Genomic DNA, 20,061 nt, shown 5'->3' with positions numbered 1-20,061 from the left:
ACCGTGACTTTCAGGGCCAAACCCTTCCCCCGGTGATGGGTCTTGCACAACGCCAGCTCACAGCAGTTCCTTGGGGGGAAAATCCTTTCCCTTCTCAGGGCTGGGCGCACAGTCCACAGGGCGCTGCCCCCTGCAGGATCCCTCTTCTGTAAAGCCCAGGTGCTTTCTCTTAAGCCCCATCGGGGCAGCAGGTGCACTGTTCCCCAGGTCTGGGCCCCTCGCCTTCAGGGCACCGCACTGCCCAGCACCTGGCTACTTGCTAGCTGCTCCGGCTGGGCCCCGCTCTCAGCCTGCCGCCTTGGGCCTGCAAACTCTTTGGCTGGGCCTGCTGTTCCCTGTTAAGAGGCCAGTCTCCCTGCACATAAGACCATAAGAACGGCCGTACTGGGTCAGACCAAAGGTCCATCCGGCCCAGTATCCTGTCTGCCGACTGGCCAACACCAGGTGCCCCAGAGGGAGTGAATCGAACAGGCAATGATCAAGCGATCTCTCTCCCGCCATCCATCTCCACCCTCTGACAAACAGAGGCTCGGGACACCATTCCTTACCCATCCTGGCTAATAGCCATTGATGGACTTAACCTCCATGAATTTATCTAGTTCTATTTTAAACCCTGTTCTAGTCCTAGCCTTCACAACCTCCTCAGGCAAGGAGTTCCACAGATTGACTATGCGCTGTGTGAAGAAGAACTGCCTTTTATTTGTTTTAAACCTGCTGCCCGTTAGTTTCATTTGGTGGCCCCTAGTTCTTGGATTATGGGAACAAGTAAATAACTTTTCCTTATTTACTTTCTCCACACCACTCATGATTTTACAGACCTCTATCATATCCCCCCTTAGTCTCCTCTTTTCCAAGCTGAAAAGTCCCAGTCTCTTTAATCTCTCCTCATATGGGACCCGTTCCAAACCCCTAATCATTTTAGTTGCCCTTCTCTGAACCTTTTCGAATGCCAGTATATCTTTTTTGAGCATCGTCTTTACCCCCCCCCCCCCCAACAAAATTATGAGAGTAAGCGCAACCCAATTTCTACCTCCCCTTGACAGGCCGCCTCTGAGGTAAACAGAAACCTCACATTCTCTTCTCTGAGAAGGGGCAGCAAGTGTGAGAACGGGCCTGGAATGGCAGCACCAGGGAGACTTTTGCCACATGGTTTATTTGTGGTACAAGAATTATCCCAGCTCTGAGGAAACTCATCTACAGACCGTCAGTGTGCCGGACACAGAGGGCAGCCCTGAGCCGGAGGGGACGTTGCCAAGCCTTCCTCCATGGCTCTGAGGGCTGTGTACAAACAAGCAAGAGTGGGAAGCGGGTCCAGGATGCAGCTGTGCCAGCTTTCCCCTTGGGAGAGGCAAGCAAGGCCTCATGTGCTATAGAGGCAGCCCCGTCCGGCACCACACAGCACATCCCAGGAGGCAGTGGGGAGCATGACAAAGCTTCAGCTCCAAACACAAGCAAGTCTCTCTTCCATAAGTGAATAGCCGAGCTCTGTCAAGCAGAGGGAATTCTTTGTACCATACATGAGCTGGGTCATTGTATCCCACTAGAGGGCAGTGGGAAATATACTCCCAAGCCAGTAAATTCTGTGCATCCCCCTAGAACAGGGGTGGCCAATCCATTCTGGGCAAAGAGACAAGATATCAGTGAATCCAACATGAAGAGCCAGGGCAAAGTTGTCGACCAAAAAAAAAAAAAAAGGACTGCCCCTTTAAGAAAATGCATTCAGAGGCTCCCACCATCTTTAATTCTCCATTTTTAATGGCTGTGCTAGATGGCTCCCCTGCCCAGGTCAGCAACGGGAGCTGGGAGGAGAGGGCCATTTTTGGGGGGCACAAGGGTTGTTTTACGAGCCACGGGGGGGGGGAGGGGTGAGCTTTGGCTGCTCTAGAGTGTCCTCCTAGTTGATCATTCTTGAATGCATACAAGAATATGCAGGCTCTCCAAAAGTTCAAGCCAACAATCCACGCCTGAAGCCATCCAGCACCATCAAAAGGGGGCATACAGAGTTGGGCTGACACATCTGAGAAGTCAAAGGGGCAGCTCCATCAGCCCAGCCCACCGAGGGCACTGTTATACCGCACACAAGCAAGTCCAACGTTCCTCCAGCAGAGGGCAGCGTTGCAGTCCCTCAAATCATTACGTGGCAGTATCTCCCGAAAGACGTGTAAAAACACATACATGGTTCCCCTAAAAAAAAGTGATCTTCTTGGACCATGGTCTTCCATCTTCGGCCTGTTCTCAGCTTGTTCTTATTGGCTAGGAACAATAAGATTTCACTCAAACTGGCCTTGAAAACACAGGGCTTCACTGTCCAACCCCGCGCTGAAGGCCTTGCTTTCTTTCCTTGGTGGTTGTCTTCATTCTCTCAGGCAGAAGCAAGCAGTGAACGGGATGATATTTTGGGGTCCCTGGAGCCCGTCCATCTCCAGTTATAACAAGCCACACCCATCCCTCCTTGTTTTAGAGCTGGCGATCAGCTGATAGGAGAAATGTCCCTGGTCCCTTCATGGGGAGAGATGGGGTCGGAAGGTGCGCGGACGGATCATCATGGTGACCTTCTTCAGGGAGTAGTAATCGGTGTCTTTCCAAGTGTACCACACAATGCCGTCTGGGCCCAGGATCTTGCGGTTTTTGATGGTGTACCTGCCGCCCTGTGACAGAGAAGGAGATTGTGAGGAATGGGAAACACTTAGAAGTGACAGTCTAGTCATTTGGGAACGCAGTGGGAAGTTCAGTGTAGGCTCTACTGCTTTAGCTAGGAGATGACTGCTGTTCTTCACTGGTGCCGGCAGTATGTCCGGCACCGTGCAAACATCCCCTGGCAATGCATGGGGATGCATCTCCCACCAGGCGTTCAAGATTGTGCAACCTGGATTGTTTTCACTACAGGATCATTTATTTACAGGGTCAGGGATGAAACCCCTCAGGCATGAAATCTGCGTGAGTAGAACTGAGCCTCGTTTTCTCTCCCTTCCAGCTGGCCCATTGACCCAAGATGCAGAGTTAGGTTGTCTCTCCAGCTGCTCCCGTCCACATGGTGCAAGAGAGCTGAGCTGAGCGGAAGGATAAGATGGTGGTAATGACCTAGACTGGGGTGAGGAATCTTTTTTGGGTTGGGGGCCACTGATCCACAGAAAAATCAATTGGGGGCAGCACACAATTGAGAAGTAAAAATAAAAACATAAATACAGTAAACTTCCGGTAATCCGGCACCTTTAGGACCCAGAGGGTGCCGGATTATCGGATATGCCAGACTATCGGAAGGGGGGGGCTATGAGGGGTCTGGCATGGGGTGGAGTAGGGAGGATGGGGGGGCGGCGCTGTGGGACCAACCCAGCAGCACACCAGCGGCTCTGCCCCAGGCGTCCCCAAGTCAGCTGCTGCTGAAACTGACCAGCGGCTGACTCAGGGAAGCCCGGGGCAGAGCAGCTCCAATTGTCCGGCTGCCTGGAGCACTTCCAGGTTCCAGATGGTGCCGGACTAGCAGGAGTGCCGGATCACTGGATGCCGGACAACTGGAGTTTTACTGTACCTGGTCCTGCCATGGGGGCAGGGGACTAGACTCGATGACCTCTCGAGGTCCCTTCCAATCCGAGTATTCTATGATTCTATTATATAAAAACTAAAACAAACAGCAACCCTCCCACCCCCCACTCATGTGGCCCCCGACTGAGAAGGAAACAGACACTCCCCACATTCCCCTCGCACATCAGAGCCTGAGGGGGTGGATCAGTGGGGCAAGCAGGGGAGCTAGAGAGCCAGTGTAGGCTCCCCAATGCTGGGGGGAACCCTAAGGGTTGGATCCAGGCAAGCTTGGCCACATCTAGCCCCCAGGCTTTGGGTTCCCCACCCCTGACCTAGACCTTCAACTCAAGAGACAGGGGTTCAGTTCCCACTTCCACTACAGATTGCCCACGTAACTTTGGGCAAGTCACTTCAACTCTGACCGGGAAGAGGGGGATCGGACACTCCTGCCATGTAGGGGAACTACGAGGCTAAGTTCATTCGGCTCTGGGAAGCGCTCCCCCAGCCTGATCTCAGACGCACCACATTGGGTGAGCTAGAACCACGTTGGGGGTGTGTCTAGACTACATGCCTCCGTCGACGGAGGCATGTAGATTAGCCAGATCGGCAGAGGGAAATGAAGCCGCGATTAAAATAATCGCGGCTTCATTTAAATTTAAATGGCTGCCCCGCTCTGCCGATCAGCTGTTTGTCGGCAGATCGGGGCAGTCTGGACGCGACGCGCCGACAAAGAAGCCTTTCTTGATCGGCACAGGTAAACCTGGTTTCACGAGGCATACCTGTGCCGATCAAGAAAGGCTTCTTTGTCGGCGCGGTGCGTCCAGACTGCCCCGATCTGCCGACAAACAGCTGATCGGCAGAGCGGGGCAGCCATTTAAATTTAAATGAAGCTGCGATTATTTTAATCACGGCTTCATTTCCCTCTGCCGATCTGGCTAATCTACATGCCTCCGTCGACGGAGACATGTAGTTTAGACGTACCCTGGGTGAGCTAGAAGCACCACATTGGGTGAGCTAGAACTCTGCATTCCACAGCTGCCTTTGGGGAACTGAGAACCACCCTGAGGACCAGGCTGGGTGGAGAGAGAGAGGAGAAGAGAGCAATGGTGTGAGGTAGTGTAATTTCCACTGTGCAGAACTGAACCTGGGACCTCAGTGTAGGAGCCTCTACAGCTTGAGCAATAAAGCCAGGGGGCTCTCAGCTCAGGCTGTAGAGCTACCTTGTTCTTATTACTCGCTGTAAGGGGTCTAAGTGCCACAACATGGGACAGTGAACCACACTAGGTGTGTGGGCTACAGTAGCATAAAGGATTTGCTGGCCCGAGTTTGGGGTAGCCACTTTTCTGAGTCATGGCAAATCTATAGGAGGTGGCAGGACATCTCAAACTTCTACCGGTTAATCCTCCGGGCAGCCTCATCATGCATTTGGGTGTAAAGCAGTGTTTCTTAAATAGTGACAGAGACCAACAGAGTTCAAAATGGCCACCCTTAAAGTGGCAGGGGCCTTTTTTTTTTTTTTTTTTGCTCAATAACTTCCCCCCCATCCTTTTTTTGTTTTCTTTTTTTGCTCAACAAACAATCCTTGGTGTTCCTCATAAAAAGAAATTATTGTTTGGTGTTCCTCGGTCTTAAAAAGTTTAAGAAACACTGGTGTAAAGACTTTTATTAATGCATGGGCTTCTGGCCCCACCCCTTCTGCTGAGGCCCCGCCCCCTCCCTGCCCCCCATGGGGAGGCAGGGCAAAGCACTGCATGTGCCACCCCCAACAACAGGGAGGGAAATGGAGGGGATTGGGCGTGCACTCACCTCAGCCTACCAGGCCCTGGAGCACTGGGGAGGAAGGAGGTCACATGGCATAGCCCCAGCCTTGGAGCATCGGGGGAGGGAGGAGGGTGTGTGGTGCAGCCCCACCCCGGGAACACGTGGCTCCAGCCTCCCCAGCACTGGAGGCAGCACTGGCCTCCCTGCCCCGGAGCTCAGGGAAGGTGGGCGCTGGGGGCAGTAACACCCTGCTCTCAAAACGCCCACTGCAGGTGTTCTGAGGGCAGAGTGTGGGCAGGGCTATGCCTGGTGGTTTGGGAAAGCAAAGCCTTCCCCCGTCTAGGCTACCGGACACCCATGACTAACGCTAATTTGCATGCAGAATCCTTCCCCCCGGAAAGCCAACTTGCCTTGCCCACAGAATTCCCATTGCACCGGTTTATGAAAAATCTCTTTACATAATATGTACCACGGTCTCTCCAACCTGTGAAGGAAGGTTGAAAGAACTGGGCATGCTTGGTCTGGAGAAGAAAACACATAGGGTATGTCTACACTACCCCGCTAGTTCGAACTAGCGGGGTAATGTAGGCATACCGCACTTGCAAATGAAGCCCGGGATTTGAATTTCCCGGGCTTCATTTGCATAAGCGGGGAGCCGCCAATTTTAAATCCCCGCTGCTTTGAACCCCGTGCAGCGCGGCTATACGGGGCTCGAACTAGGTAGTTCGGACTAGGGTGCCTATTCCGAACTACCGGTACACCTCATTTCACGAGGAGTAACGGTAGTTCGGAATAGGCACCTAGTCCGAACTACCTAGTTCGAGCCCCGTGTAGCCGCGCTGCACGGGGTTCGAAGCAGCGGGGATTTAAAAATGGCGGCTCCCCGCTTATGCAAATGAAGCCCGGGAAATTCAAATCCCGGGCTTCATTTGCAAGTGCGGTATGCCTACATTACCCTCCTAGTTCGAACTAGGAGGGTAGTGTAGACATACCCATAGAGAAGACCTGGTAGCAGTCTGCAGACATGTAAAAGGTTGTTCTAAAGAAAGCAACCGATGGATCTTGTGCCTACCAAGGGTAGGACAAGAGGAAGCAGCGTAGTCTGCAGCGCTGGAGATTGGGAAACACTTTCTAATCTGAAGGCTGGATAAGCTCTGGAATAGGCTTCTAAGGGAGGCTATGGAAGGTTTTAAGAGAAGGTTGGACAGACACCTGTCATGGATCCTCTATGTTCACTTGGTCCTGTCTCAGGGCAGAAGACTGGGCTGATGACCTCCCAAGGTTTCTTCCAACCCTACGTTTCCATGAATCTCTATCTGATCATCTTATTAAAGCTGGGATGCCCCCCAATCTACCAGGTCTGGAAATCAGCACTACACTCTAGTGCCAAGGCAGTTCCCAGATCCCCAAGGGTATCAAGTTCTAACTCTGGTTGTTCACAAGATATTAGGCCTGGAACTTGTCACTGGTCCGGAACTCAATACAGCCCCATCCTGCAAGTCAGCCCATTGGACTCTGGAGGAAGTCCATATGGCTTGAGCCAAGCGGTTGTTATTGATTTACATAGTAGCTGAATGGAAGCTGGAAAGGAGGTGGGAAGGTCAGTAGTCCTGCTAAAGGTGGATCAATGAGCACAGCACAGAGGAGATGTTCTGAAACCTATCACGTTTGTAATTTATCGCTAGCTTGAGTGAGCACGGTTGCCAGGGTGCAGAAGAAAGTTCTATTTTCTACTCTGTAGGATAAAATAAAAGGGAAAGAGCTAGAGTTTGCTTGAGTTAGATTAAAGGAATGTGTGTATGTGTTGTAACAAAAGGCCCTGACCAGCAAGTACGAGGAAGGCCTTAAAAATAACAAGTAATAACTTAAGGCCAAAAGAAATGAAGGAGGGAGGTTGAACTGTTCAAAGAACAGCTGATGAAATATGGAGAAGTGTCTAAAAAGGAGGGCTCTGACGATAGAATGTCTCTTCAAAGGAGTCAACCTAGCTCTTCCCACTCCACATGTGTTGTGTCTCCTACGTGAACCCAGGTGCAATGAAGGGGCTGTTGGTTAGCTGGGAAGAAGGGAAGATCTAAGGAGAAAAGACCTTGGGGAAAAGAAGGTTATAGATCTTATCTGGAGTAAAACTGGAAATAAGAGTGAACTGTCTCAGGCCACATATTCACTTGCAGTGCCAGAGATCAATCTTCTGGCATTCGATTTAGTGGGTTCGGTGTTTGATTTAGTGGGTCACTGTGACGTAGTGGGGGTACTTGCTGGGCTGTGGTGACCCCTGCTGTCTGGAGCAAGACCCAGCAGGGAAAACCTCACTAGGCCAAGGTAATGCCAAACTTGTTGAACCAGTGGCCAGACACCCCCCCATGGAGAGGAACAAAGGAAGGTGGAATGCTGCCCTGACTGGGGGGCAGGGCTGGAAGTTAGTTAGTTGGTGGCTGGCTGTCTGTGAGCATGGAGGAGACAGCCTAGGGAGAGGAGCTGGAGTTTAGGGGCCCTGTCTCCCCCATCTCAAGGGGGCCTGAGGCATCCTAGCCCAGCTCTGTGACCAGACTACATCTGTGCTGCGCTGTATCCTGGAGAGGCAATAAACTTCCTCTATTCCACCGGCTGGTGCAGTCTGTTTGTGCCATTTCGGGGTGCAGGAGACGGGGGACCCCAACGCGCCATCACACTGGTGTCAGAAGTGGGATGCACTGCACCCCGTGGATGAAGCTTCCAGCGGCGAGCGACAAGGCGCCGTAGAAGCAAGAGCCCTGGAGCCAAGGATGCTTGAGGCAGAGCGAAGCGGTTCCTGGGAATCGTGGGGCGCTGCAGCACTAGACTGGTGAGTCTGCACCGAGGGGCCCAGCGGGCAGATGGCCTACGCCCAACTCTTGAAGGCAGAGCTGGTGGGGCTGTGCAGAGAGAGGGGCTTGCCTGTGCGGAAAGCAACCAAGGCCCAGCTGATTACCCAGCTGGAAGATAATGACCAGCCACAGGGCCAGGATCTTGTCCCCAGGGGAAGCAGCCAGACCCCCCCTGAGAGTGTGTCAGGCTCAGAGAGGGGGAGGAGTGCTGGAACTCACCGGAGAGATGAGACAGCTTCCCCCAGGAGGCCTGCAAGCTGCGGCCCATCTAGGGCAGGGGCCAGCCAAGCAGAGCTGCGGCAGCTGGAGATCCAGCTACGGATCAGGGAATTGGAAGTACAGGACCGAGAGAAGGAACGCCAAGATCGAGAGAGGCAGCGGCAGCATGAGCTGGCCATGGCAGAGCGGAGAACCAGCGGGGCACCGGCTGCGCCAAGTGCGGATGGGCCCCAAGGTCCCAGGACTGCCAGACGCTTGGAGAGGCTCGTGGTGGCCCAATTGAAGGACGTGGGTGACATAGACGGGTTCCTCAGTGCCTTTGAGAGGGCCTGTGGACTGCAACGGGTTCCCCCAGCTGACTGGCTGCAGGAGCTCATCCCCGCACTGAACCAGGAGGCGGCCGGAGTGCTCAGTCAGCTGGAGGACCTACAGCCAGGGGATTACAACCGAGTCAAGGAGGCCCTGCTGCACAAGTTCGGGCTGACCCCTGAGATGTACAGGAAGAAGTTCCGGGGGGTACAGAAAGGGCCACGGGAGACCTATGTGGACCTGGCCTCCCGCCTGGCGCAATACTGCCGCAAGTGGGTGTCTGGAGTCGGAGCCCAGACTGCAGAGGAGCTGCTCAAGCTGGTCATGATGGAGCAGTTCTATGAAGCGTGCACACCCAAACTGAGGCTGTGGCTCAAGGACCGGAGACCAGAGAACCTCCAGGAGGCCGGGAGGCTGGCAGATGAGTTCACAGAGAGCCGTTCCGGGTGTGAACCGGAGTCCCGGAGAGAACGGGAACCGCGCAGAGACCAGATCTCGGCTGAGCGACGGAGGGAGTCAACTACGAGGCGAGCCCAAGGAACAGGTCGTCTGTGCCCCAGAGAACCAGCCAGGCCCTGGACAGAGACAGCCCAAAGCCTAACTTGCCAGCGCTGTGGGCAAAAAGGCCACAAGAGGGCTCAGTGCACCAGGTCCCAGGACCGGGGACTTTCCAGGGTTAACTGGCTGGGGCGGGAGGAAGGGCAGGCTGCCCCAGAGGCAGGGGCTGGCAGGCAAACCTCAGCTCAGAGAGAGGGGAAGGATGCTCAGTGCACCTCCCCTGGGAGGTCTGATTCTCAGGAGGCGGATTTCTCCGTGTACCGGGTGGGGGCAGGACGGCCCCTGCGGAGCGAGTGCCTCATACCCCTGGAGGTGGATGGTAGGAAGGTGACGGGCTTCTGGGACACGGGGGCGGAGGTGACTCTGGCTCGATCCGATATAGTGGCCCCAGACCGGATACTACCCCACACGCAGCTGACCCTGAAGGGCATAGACGGGTCCCCGTTTAAGGTGCCTGTAGCCAGGGTGCATCTGAAATGGGGGGCCAAGGAGGGCCTCAAGGAAGTGGGCGTGCACCCGCACTTGCCCACCGAGGTGCTGATGGGGAATGACCTAGAGGAGTGGCCCCATGAATCCCAGCGGGCTCTAGTCACTACCCGGAGCCAGAGCCAGCGGGGGGCTGACAACGTGGGTCCAGGGAAGGACTCCTGGCAGCGTCCTCAGGGTCCCATCCCAGTGGACACGGGGTCCAGCCAGGCTGGGACTCCGGACCTAGGCAGAGGTGGGGGACAGGTCCCGATCCCTGCCTCAGCAGCTGAATTCCAGACTGAGGTGCAGGCAGACCCCTCCTTGCAGAGGCTGAGGGACCAGGCTGGCCTCCGTGCAGCTCAGCCCCGGGGGAGAGGTGGCCAGGAGAGATTCCTGCAGGAGCGTGGACTCCTGTTCCGTGAATGGTTTCCCCCCAGGAAGGTGGGGGCATGGAGGGTCCAGTGGCAGCTAGTCGTCCCCCGAAAGTATCGCCTCAAGCTGCTGTATTTGGCCCATGACGTCCCCGTTGGGGGCCACCGGGGGATCCGGAGCACCCAGCTGAGGCTGCTCCAGCACTTCTATTGGCCGGGAATCTTTACAGCCGTGCAGCGGTACTGCCGGTCCTGTGACTCCTGCCAGAGGGGCGGGAAGGCCCAAGACAGGAGGAAAGCGGCTTGGGGGTCTCTACCCCAGATAGAGGACCCTCTGGGTTTGCTGAGAGAGTTATGGGAGGGGAAGACCTCCCTTGATGGAGCATCGGGGGTGGAAGCCGCCCTGGCTGTCCAGAGAAGGCTCACTGGGCTCATGGCCCCGGCCCGAGAGACCCTGGCCAGGGATCAAGGCCAGTGGAAGGGTGGGTGTGACCCCCGAGGACAGGCCTGTGCCAGTCGCCCTGGAGTGGGGTGGCGAGTGGACAGAGGGAAGCCAACTCATGTGGGTCCTCGCCATGGTCGGCCCGAGTCAAGGGGAGCACCCATGTCCCCAGGGCGGGTTCCCATGCAGAGGACCCGAACTTCCCTAGGTCACGAGCGGAGTGACCCTGCTCAGTTCGCTCTCGGAGGGGGGAGAACTGTGACGTAGTGGGGGTACTTGCTGGGCTGTGGTGACCCCTGCTGTCTGGAGCAAGACCCAGCAGGGAAAACCTCACTAGGCCAAGGTAATGCCAAACTTGTTGAACCAGTGGCCAGACACCCCCCATGGAGAGGAACAAAGGAAGGTGGAATGCTGCCCTGACTGGGGGGCAGGGCTGGAAGTTAGTTAGTTGGTGGCTGGCTGTCTGTGAGCATGGAGGAGACAGCCTAGGGAGAGGAGCTGGAGTTTAGGGGCCCTGTTTCCCCCATCTCAAGGGGGCCTGAGGCATCCTAGCCCAGCTCTGTGACCAGACTACATCTGTGCTGTGCTGTATCCTGGAGAGGCAATAAACTTCCTCTATTCCACTGGCTGGTGCAGTCTGTTTGTGCCATTTCGGGGTGCAGGAGACGGGGGACCCCAACGCGCCGTCACAAGTGGGTCTAGCATTCGATTTAGTGGGTCTGAGCCGGTACTCCTTGCAGTCATGAGGAGTAAGGGAAGTCAATGGGCGTGTTTTCTCTCATCGACTTCCCACTGTGAAGACGGCACCAAGCTTGGCTTAAGTTATGTTGACTCCAGCTACGTTATTTATGTAGCTGGAGTTGCGTACCTTAAGCCGACCTTCTGGGTCTAGTATAGACCTGGCCTCAGACTGGTTTTTAACTCAAATCTGACTAGTAATAGGCAATGACATCACCTGTTTGTTAAATGGTGTGAAGAGTAGACTCTTAACGGGTTCTTGCCTTTAAGAATTCCTGCCTGCCTACATTGGAGCCAATCTACATGGGTGTAAGCACTGCTGAGTTTAGCCCATTTGTAAGTATACCAGTCAGATACTTATACATGTTTTGTTTAATTTTGGATATTGTTTATTAGTACAGCTATGATTCTACCAGGGAGACCATGGAATCCATGACTTCCAGAGATCTCCATGACTTCAGCCCTTGGTGGGAGGACTATGAGGTCCTATGAGGTACCCCCACCCCCACTGCCTGCCATGGCTTAGAGCTTGAGAGTGTAACCCACACACCCACTGGGTGTGGTGCACCATCCCATGTAGCGGCTCGTGCATTAAGTGCAAGAGGTCCCAGGTTCAGTTCCACCAGTCAGCCTTATACAAAGACCTAGCAGCACCCCATTTTGTGGCACATATTTTTAGTCACAGTCAGGGACTGGTGTAACAGGGTCAGCACTCACCTCACAAGAGCATCCCCGTTTGGCCAAGTGCACGTTCCTGCTCTCTGTCCGTCTTAAAAGCCTTGCAACTACTCTGGCCAAGTCACACTCTTTGTGCCATCACAGACCACTTCTGGGGTACACCTCTAACAGGGGACCATCCCGGTGCCTTCTGTAGAGTGTGTCTCAGTTTGTTGCCTCACTCTGAACAAGAGTGGTGCCTCCAGGGCTTCCCCTTCTGGAGAAGACAACTCCTTTGCCCTTAGCTCAGGACTTTCCTTCAAATCCATCCGTCTCTCAACAACTCTCCACTGGAAGCTGTCTCTGGTTCTGCCAACCAGTCACCCCGACCTCCTCTCTTACTGAACTGCCTTGAGTACTGCCGTTCCTTTTATAGTCCCTCCTGGCTGCTGATTGGCTGGTTCCTCCACAGCCACTCTAGCCTTCTGGGAGGACTGCTCTATTGCCCTTCTCTAGCCTCAGGGCTTGGTCTCCCCCATCACAACAGGTAACAGGCAATAAAGGAAAAATTCACGGAAGCCCCCGTGACTGATACTAAAAATATGCATGACAAAATCTTAACCTTACTTATTGGCGAGGCATGTTGAGAGCAATTTCCCATGGTACATTTGCACCATTTGGCCCTTGGAGTTAACAAAGGAATTTGTGGTTACATTAGTGTTTGGTGGGTCCCCATATTAATATTAATAACCTCAAATATTATTAATAATTCTGGCAATGTCTTTCAAGGAAATCAAGGTATCTCAAAGCAAGGAGGCCTGGCCCTGATGTGCAGTGGTTGGGCAGGCAAAGAGGGGCTGCTATGTCATGCCGAATGACAACTTCCGCGCAGGCTCACACATGCCGTAGCAAGGCCTCTGTCCTGACATGGCAACCGTACCTTGTAGTACACTCCATTGAGGTTGGAGAAGAAGCACTGATGGTACCACCAGCCCCCGTGGGAGATCTCGGCACAGATGTTCCCCGTATCGGGCGTGCTGAAACTCCGCTTGTTGTGGTACCAGGCAAAGGAGTCCTCCACAGTCCCACTGAAACCGTCCACGTGGAGGCGGTAGAAGTTTGTCTCGTCCTCGATGCTGCAAACGAGAGGGAAGAGGCTGGGTTGTCTCCTGGGGGTTTCCACGTCTCCTTTCCAAGCTGGGCTTTGCAAGAGTTATTCTTGCAACGAATCCACCTGCATCCAGTTATCTAGGCTGGGCGTGCCCACTGGTTCTGCCCCTTGCCAGTTGAGGCTCCAGCCCCCTATCTCTCCCAAAATGGGGTTTGGCACTGGACTAACTTGGGCCCACTTTCTGGAGAGATGGGGTGGGTGACCTGGGATTCTAAAGCTACAGTCAAGGACTCCGGTCCAGGGCTGCTCTGTAGGAAGTCCCTCTAACAACATGGCTCGGCTTCTGTTCACATTTCGTCTCTTGGGCTGAGCTGGAATCTCTTAGATTATTCCCTGGGACAGAGGGGTGGAGTGGGAAATCGGCTTCTCAGCAGACTCACTGGCCTTTTTCCACGGACTTTGTTTTTCCAGTCTACCACCAGTTCATGTTAAGTACCCCAGTCTCTGGGCTTTGTCTGGTTGACCCTTCCTGAATCACCTCTTCTGCAGGATGGGAACGAATGAGAACCCCCACAGTTACATCACCGAGAATGAACGTTTCTAAGTGTTTTAGATCTGGGATGACACTCTACTTAAGTCAATGGGAGTCTTTCCCATGACTCCATTCGGCTTTGGGTCAACTCCATGCTCTAGGGCCAGCTGCATCTCCAGCTTGAAAAGCATGAGTTTCAGGGCATAAATTCACCCCCTACTGTTACGACTACACGGCAGTGGGGAACTGTGATTGCCAACTTAGGCCGGCATAGCACACACACTAGGTGTGCTTGAGCGAGCATCTACTGCCGCGTGGCCATGGCAAGAGTTGCTCGACTGCCAAATACAAGCCCATCAGATATCCTGGGTGCAGATGTAGGCAGCTAGCCCTCCTGCAGCCACAGTGCTGCTCTCAGGTGCTAGCCCATGTGTGGCTGCAAATCACACCTTCCCACCAGGGATGTTAAAATGTGGTTAATTGACAAGTTGAGTAGTCGATGGAATTTCCATTGACTACTCGATTAGTCGATAGGCACTTCCGCATTCCTCCGCTGGGGCCCTTGTAGATTTCAAAGGAGGAATGCGGAACTCCTGGTACAGCCCGGAACCAGCGGGAAGTCCTGCTGACTACGGGCTGCCCATGGGTGCCCGGGGAAACTGGATTCTGGGTTCGGTGTGGCATTTCCCCGGAACCGGGGTCAACTCATAGAATCATAGAATCATAGGACTGGAAGGGACCTTGAGAGGTCATCGAGTCCAGCCTCCTGCCCTCAAGGCAGGACCAAGCTCCGTCTACACCATCCCTGACAGATGTCTATCTAACCTGTTCTTAAATATCTCCAGAGAGGGAGATTCCACCACCTCCCTTGGCAATTTATTCCAATATTTGACCACCCTGACAGTTAGGAATTTTTTCCTAATGTCCAATCTAAACCTCCCTTGCTGCACTTTAAGCCCATTACTCCTTGTCCTGTCCTCAGAAACCAAGAGGAACAAATTTTCTCCTTCCTCCTTGTGACACCCTTTTAGATATTTGAAAACCGCTATCATGTCCCCCCTTAATCTTCTTTTTTCCAAACTAAACAAGCCCAGTTCATGAAGCCTGGCTTCATAGGTCATGTTCTCCAGACCTTTAATCATTCTTGTCGCTCTTCTCTGTACCCTTTCCAATTTCTCCACATCTTTCTTGAAATGTGGCGCCCAGAACTGGACACAGTACTCCAGCTGAGGCCTAACTAGTGCAGAGTAGAGCGGCAGAATGACTTCACGAGTTTTGCTTACAACACACCTGTTGATACAACCTAGAATCATATTTGCTTTTTTTGCAACAGCATCACACTGTTGACTCATATTCACTATGACCCCTAGATCCCTTTCCGCCATGCTCATTCCTAGACAGTCGCTTCCCATCTTGTATGTATGGAACTGATTGTTCCTTCCTAAGTGGAGCACTTTGCATTTCTCTTTATTAAACTCCTGTTTACCTCTGACCATTTCTCTAACTTGCTAAGGTCATTTTGAATTATGTCCCTATCCTCCAAAGAAGTTGCAACCCCACCCAGTGTGGTTTCATCTGCAAACTTAATAAGTGTACTCTCTATCCCAATATCTACATCATTGATGAAGATATTGAACAGTACGGGTCCCAAAACAGACCCTTGAGGAACTCCACTTGTTATCCCTTTCCAGCAGGATTTAGAACCGTTAACAACAACTCTCTGACTACGGTTATCCAGCCAATTATGCACCCACCTTATCGTGGCCCTATCTAAGTTATATTTGCCTAGTTTATCAATAAGAATATCATGCGAGACCGTATCAAATGCCTTACTAAAGTCTAGGTATATGACATCCACCGCTTCTCCCTTATCCACAAGGCTCATTATCCTATCAAAGAAAGCTATCAGATTAGTTTGGCATGACTTGTTCTTCACAAACCCATGCTGGCTACTCCCTATCACTTTATTACCTTCCAAGTGTTTGCATATGATTTCCTTAATTACCTGCTCCATTATCTTCCCTGGGACAGATGTTAAACTGACCGGTCTGTAGTTTCCTGGGTTGTTCTTATTCCCCTTTTTATAGATGGGCACAATATTTGCCCTTTTCCAGTCTTCTGGAATCTTCCCTGTCTTCCATGATTTTTCAAAGATCATAGCTAAAGGCTCAGATACCTCCTCTATCAGCTCCTTGAGTATCCTGGGATGCATTTCATCAGGACCTGGTGACTTGCTGACATCTAACTTTCCTAAGTGATTTTTAACTTGTTCTTTGTGTATCCTATCTTCTAAACTTACCCTCTCTCTCCTTGTATTCACTACGTTAGGCACATCTCCAGACTTCTCGGTGAAGACCGAAACAAAGAAGTCATTGAGCATCTCCGCCATTTCCAAGTTTCCTGTTACTGCTTCTCCCTCCTCACTAAGCAGTGGGCCTACCCTGTCCTTGGTCTTCCTCTTGCTTTTAATGTATTTATAAAAGGTCTTCTTGTTTCCCTTTATGCCTGTAGCTAGTTTGATCTCATTTTGTGCCTTTGCCTTTCTAATCCCTGCATTCCCGTGTTGCTTGCCTATATTCATCCTTTGTTATTTGTCCTAGTTTCCATTTTTTATATGACTCCTTTTTTATTTTGAGATCATGCAAGATCTCCTTGTTAAGCCAAGCTGGTCTTTTGCCATATTTTCTATCTTTCCTACACAGCGGAATTGTTTGCTTTTGGGCCCTTAACAACGTCCCTTTGAAATACTTCCAACTCTCCTCAGTTGTTTTTCCCTTCAGTCTTGCTTCCCATGGGACCTTACCTACAAGTTCTCTGAGCTTATCAAAATCTGCCTTCCTGAAATCCATTACCTCAATTGTGCTGGTCTCCCTTCTACCTTTCCTTAAGATCATGAACTCTATTATTTCATGATCACTGTCCCCTATACTGTCTTCCACTTTCAAGTTCTCAACTAGTTCCTCCCTATTTGTTAAAATCAAATCCAGAACAGCTTCTCCTCTGGTAGCTTTTTCAACCTTCTGAAACAGAAAGTTGTCTCCAATGCAGTCCAGAAACTTATTGGATAGCCTGTGCCTCGCTGTGTTAGTTTCCCAACATATGTCTGGATAGTTGAAGTCCCCCATCACCACTAAATCTTGGGCTTTGGATAGTTTTGTTAATTGTTTAAAAAAGGCCTCATCCACCTCTTCCACCTGGCTAGGTGGCCTGTAGTAGACTCCTAGCATGATATCACCCTCGTTTTTTACCCCTTTTAGCTTAACCCAGAGACTCTTTACACAGCTATCTCCTACGTTCATCTCCACTTCAGTCCAAGTGTGTACATTTTTAATATACAAGGCAACCCCTCCTCCCTTTTTTCCCTGTCTGTCCTTCCTGAGCAAGCCGTACCCTTCCATACCAACATTCCAATCATGCGTCCCATCCCACCAGGTTTCTGTAATACCAATGATATCATAGTTGTATTTATTGGTTAGCAATTCCAGTTCTTCCTGCTTATTACCCATACTTCTCGCATTTGTATATAGGCATCTAAGATACTGATTTGATCTTGCCTCCCTGTTGTGCCCTGACCCTCCTTTCTCCTTGCCATTATAGGCCATAGTCCCCCCCATTTCCAACCCATCTCCCAGTCCCGCACATTCAGCACTTACCTGTGGGCTTTGCTGACCCTGGCTCACCTGCTGACCCCGGGCTCCACGGAAGTGGTGTTTTAAAGGGCCAGTGCCACACAGCTGAGCTGAAGATTAGCTGTGCGGCGGCTGCACCTTTGAAACGCTGCATTGGGGTTTCAAAGTGGCAGCGCCACACAGCTGATCCCCAGCTCAGTTGTACGTCACTGCCACTTTGAAGTATCCCTTTCTCCCCCCTTTGTTGCCTCTCTCTCATAGAGGCAGCAAGCAGCGGGGGGGGGGGGCGGGATCGACTAGTCCTTAACATTCCTACTTCCCACTGCAATGGAGGCCTCCCAGACTAGAGTAGAGTAGAAGCTTCCCCTTTGGGCCAGTTTCTCTACGCTTGTCCACTAGGAGGATTCTTGCTCCTCCCTGGAATGCCTCTGGGCAGGGGCGGCCCATGAGTATAGGCCGACTCGGCGGTCGCCTAGGGCGCTGCCTTCAACAGGGGCACCCGGGGCGCCCGATGATGGCGTCACGCAATTGACGGCGCCGTTGACACCGTGCAGGTGGGGGTGCCGATTGCGCATTCTGCCTGGGGCGCCAGCTGCCGCAGCCCGCCTCGGGCCGCCCCTGCCTCTGGGGCAAAAACAGGAGGCCGGCGCGGATTGCTGTGGATTGATCCATTGGGCAATTGCTGTGAGTTTCTACAGAATGTTCCAGAGCAACAGGGCACACACCTGATCATAGACTCACAGAATCCCAGGGCTGGAAGAGACCTCAGGAGTCATCGAGTCCAGCCCCCTGCCCAACGCAGGACCAACCCCAACTCAATCAACTCAGCCCTGGCAGGGATGTGATCAGGAAGTGAGGCCTGAACTTCCTGCCTGGCACTTGTGGGAGTCGAGCAAATAGTCCAGGAATGAATCCTAATGTGGGCCTAATCCCACAAGCTTTCTGGGCTCAGAACTTCTACTGATTTCAGTGGGATTTCCAGGCGCTAAGGCCAGCAGGACTTGGCTCTTTGCCGACAGCAGGAACCCGGGGAAGGACCCCATGCCCTCTTACCTGAAGATCTGGTAGAAGGCATGCTTGTGCTTGTTGTTCCAGTCTTCCAAATCAATGCGGAGCGAGTAGTCCCCTTGGTTCGTCATCTTGTGAATGTTCTCGTTGCCTAGCCAGAACTCACTGTTTAAATCCCCAAAGCCGTCTTTGTATTCGTTCCACGTCCGGGTGAAGTTGACCGAGCCATCCTGCCGTCGCTGGATGACGGTCCAACCTCCGCCTGCCAGTGGGAGAAAGGGGAAGCTAATCTGAGTATCCCACGAGCGTTATTTGTGATGAACCCAACATCATCCTGGACCAGAAACGTAACTCAATACTGCCTCCTCCTGAAACTGGCTGGCTGGCCTGCTAGCTGAGCTGTCTTCAACTAACTTTACCCCTCTTCCTCGCTTACCACCCACAGAGGACAGCTACTATGCTGCTTCTCCAGCCGAGATACTGCGGTGGAGAAATTCAGAGATCGCTGTGGCTGATTCTGATCTGTCCGACACAAGGTTTGACTGCCACAGAGTTACTCCTCATTCACACTGGTGTGACCGAGGGCAGAATCAAGCTGATAAATTTATAGAAAAAAGCCTTTTAGGAATGAAAGAGACCGGAGATTCTGGAGTGTTGGTTTATTATGTTTCCATAGCACCTCAGATGTGCATGTAACAGAAACGACACTGCAAGAAGCATCTCTTCTAGGGTACCGCAGTAAGGTAGCAGTCCAATCACTTTAGCTTAAAGGAAGAGTGGCTATCACTAATGTTTATGCTCATCGTTTCCATCCAGGGGTGAATTTTGTATCCAGGGGCAGAATAATTTTATGTGCACCAAGGTATGTGTGAATGTGCACCACCAGGAGAAAAAACCAAATATCAGTAAAATTGTGATGTAGTTGTGAAAAAGACTAATATCATTCTGGGGGTATTAATAGGCGTGGAACAGGTAGGACACAGGAGGTCGCTGTCCCATTCTATTCAGCTGCAGCACTGGGTCCAATGCTGGCTGTCACACTTTAGGAAATATCTAGACAAATTGTAGAGAGTCCAAGGAAGAGCTGTAACAATGGTCGATGATTAGACAGCTTGACCTATGGGGGAAAGTTAAGACCTGGGCAAGCTGAGCCTAGAGAAAAGCAGACTGTGTTGTGAACCTGGTAATAGTCTTCAAATATGCTAAGGGTTGCTATAAACAGGGAGATGATCTTCGGTTCCTGTTGTGTAGGGGAGCCTGGACAGCCCTCCCTTGACCAGAACAACAATGTCTGCAGTGCTAGGCCTCGTCCCGGCCTTGTCCACTGCACAGATCTCTAACAAAGCAAACTCCAGGGGTGCATCTAGACTGGCAAGATTTTGCGCAAAAACTTGCCGCCTGTCTACACTGGCCGCGAGTATTTGTGCAAGAACGCTGACTTTGTACTGTACAAAATCAGTGCTTCTTGCGCAAATACTCCGACACTCCCGCTCAGGGATAAGCCCTTTTACACAAGTATTCTTGCGCAAGAGGGCCAGTGTAGACAGCCATGTTAATTTCTTGCGCAAGAAAGCCCGATGGCTAAAATGGCCATCGGAGCTTTCTTGCGCAAGAGAGCGTCTGCACTGGCACGGATGCTTTTGCACAAAAGCACATGCCAGTGTAGACGCTCTCTTGTGCAAATACTTTTAACGGAAAAACTTTTTCGTTAAAAGTATTTGCGCAAAATCATGCCAGTCTAGACGCAGCCTAGGTCTGACTCAAGTCTGGTGCACGTCTGCAAGCAGGCCAGGCCAAAAAGGGAGGGGGAGAGTCAGGAGTGCTTGCCCAAAGATGCATTACTTGTAGAGGTCAGCAAGACCAGGCCAGGCTGTGTTTTTTACCAGTGGG

General features: G+C 52.2%; 1 protein-coding gene across 3 annotated transcripts; it reads right to left on the bottom strand.

Annotated features, from left to right (window-relative positions):
- Positions 1 to 1,190: 1,190 nt before the first annotated feature.
- Positions 1,191 to 18,760, bottom strand: LOC102463539 (fibrinogen-like protein 1). Of its 3 annotated transcripts, none has more exons than XM_075923308.1 (4): positions 18,524 to 18,760; positions 18,217 to 18,433; positions 12,832 to 13,027; positions 1,191 to 2,648 (listed from the first exon to the last, which is right to left on the bottom strand). In XM_075923308.1, the coding sequence occupies exons 2-4, from the start codon at positions 18,300 to 18,302 to the stop codon at positions 2,502 to 2,504; spliced, it is 429 nt and encodes a 142-aa protein (XP_075779423.1). In that variant the 5' UTR covers positions 18,303 to 18,433; positions 18,524 to 18,760; the 3' UTR covers positions 1,191 to 2,501. The 3 variants fall into 3 exon arrangements, with proteins under 3 accessions (XP_075779423.1, XP_075779424.1, XP_025037271.2); XM_075923309.1 differs by having other exon boundaries at positions 18,608 to 18,760; XM_025181486.2 differs by having other exon boundaries at positions 18,217 to 18,760.
- Positions 18,761 to 20,061: the final 1,301 nt, after the last annotated feature.

This window comes from Pelodiscus sinensis, chromosome 3 (assembly GCF_049634645.1).
Source record: "Pelodiscus sinensis isolate JC-2024 chromosome 3, ASM4963464v1, whole genome shotgun sequence".
In the NCBI taxonomy this organism is placed as follows: domain Eukaryota; kingdom Metazoa; phylum Chordata; order Testudines; family Trionychidae; genus Pelodiscus; species Pelodiscus sinensis.
Note: the sequence above shows the minus strand (reverse complement) of the source record. Positions and strands in the feature narration are given on the sequence as shown.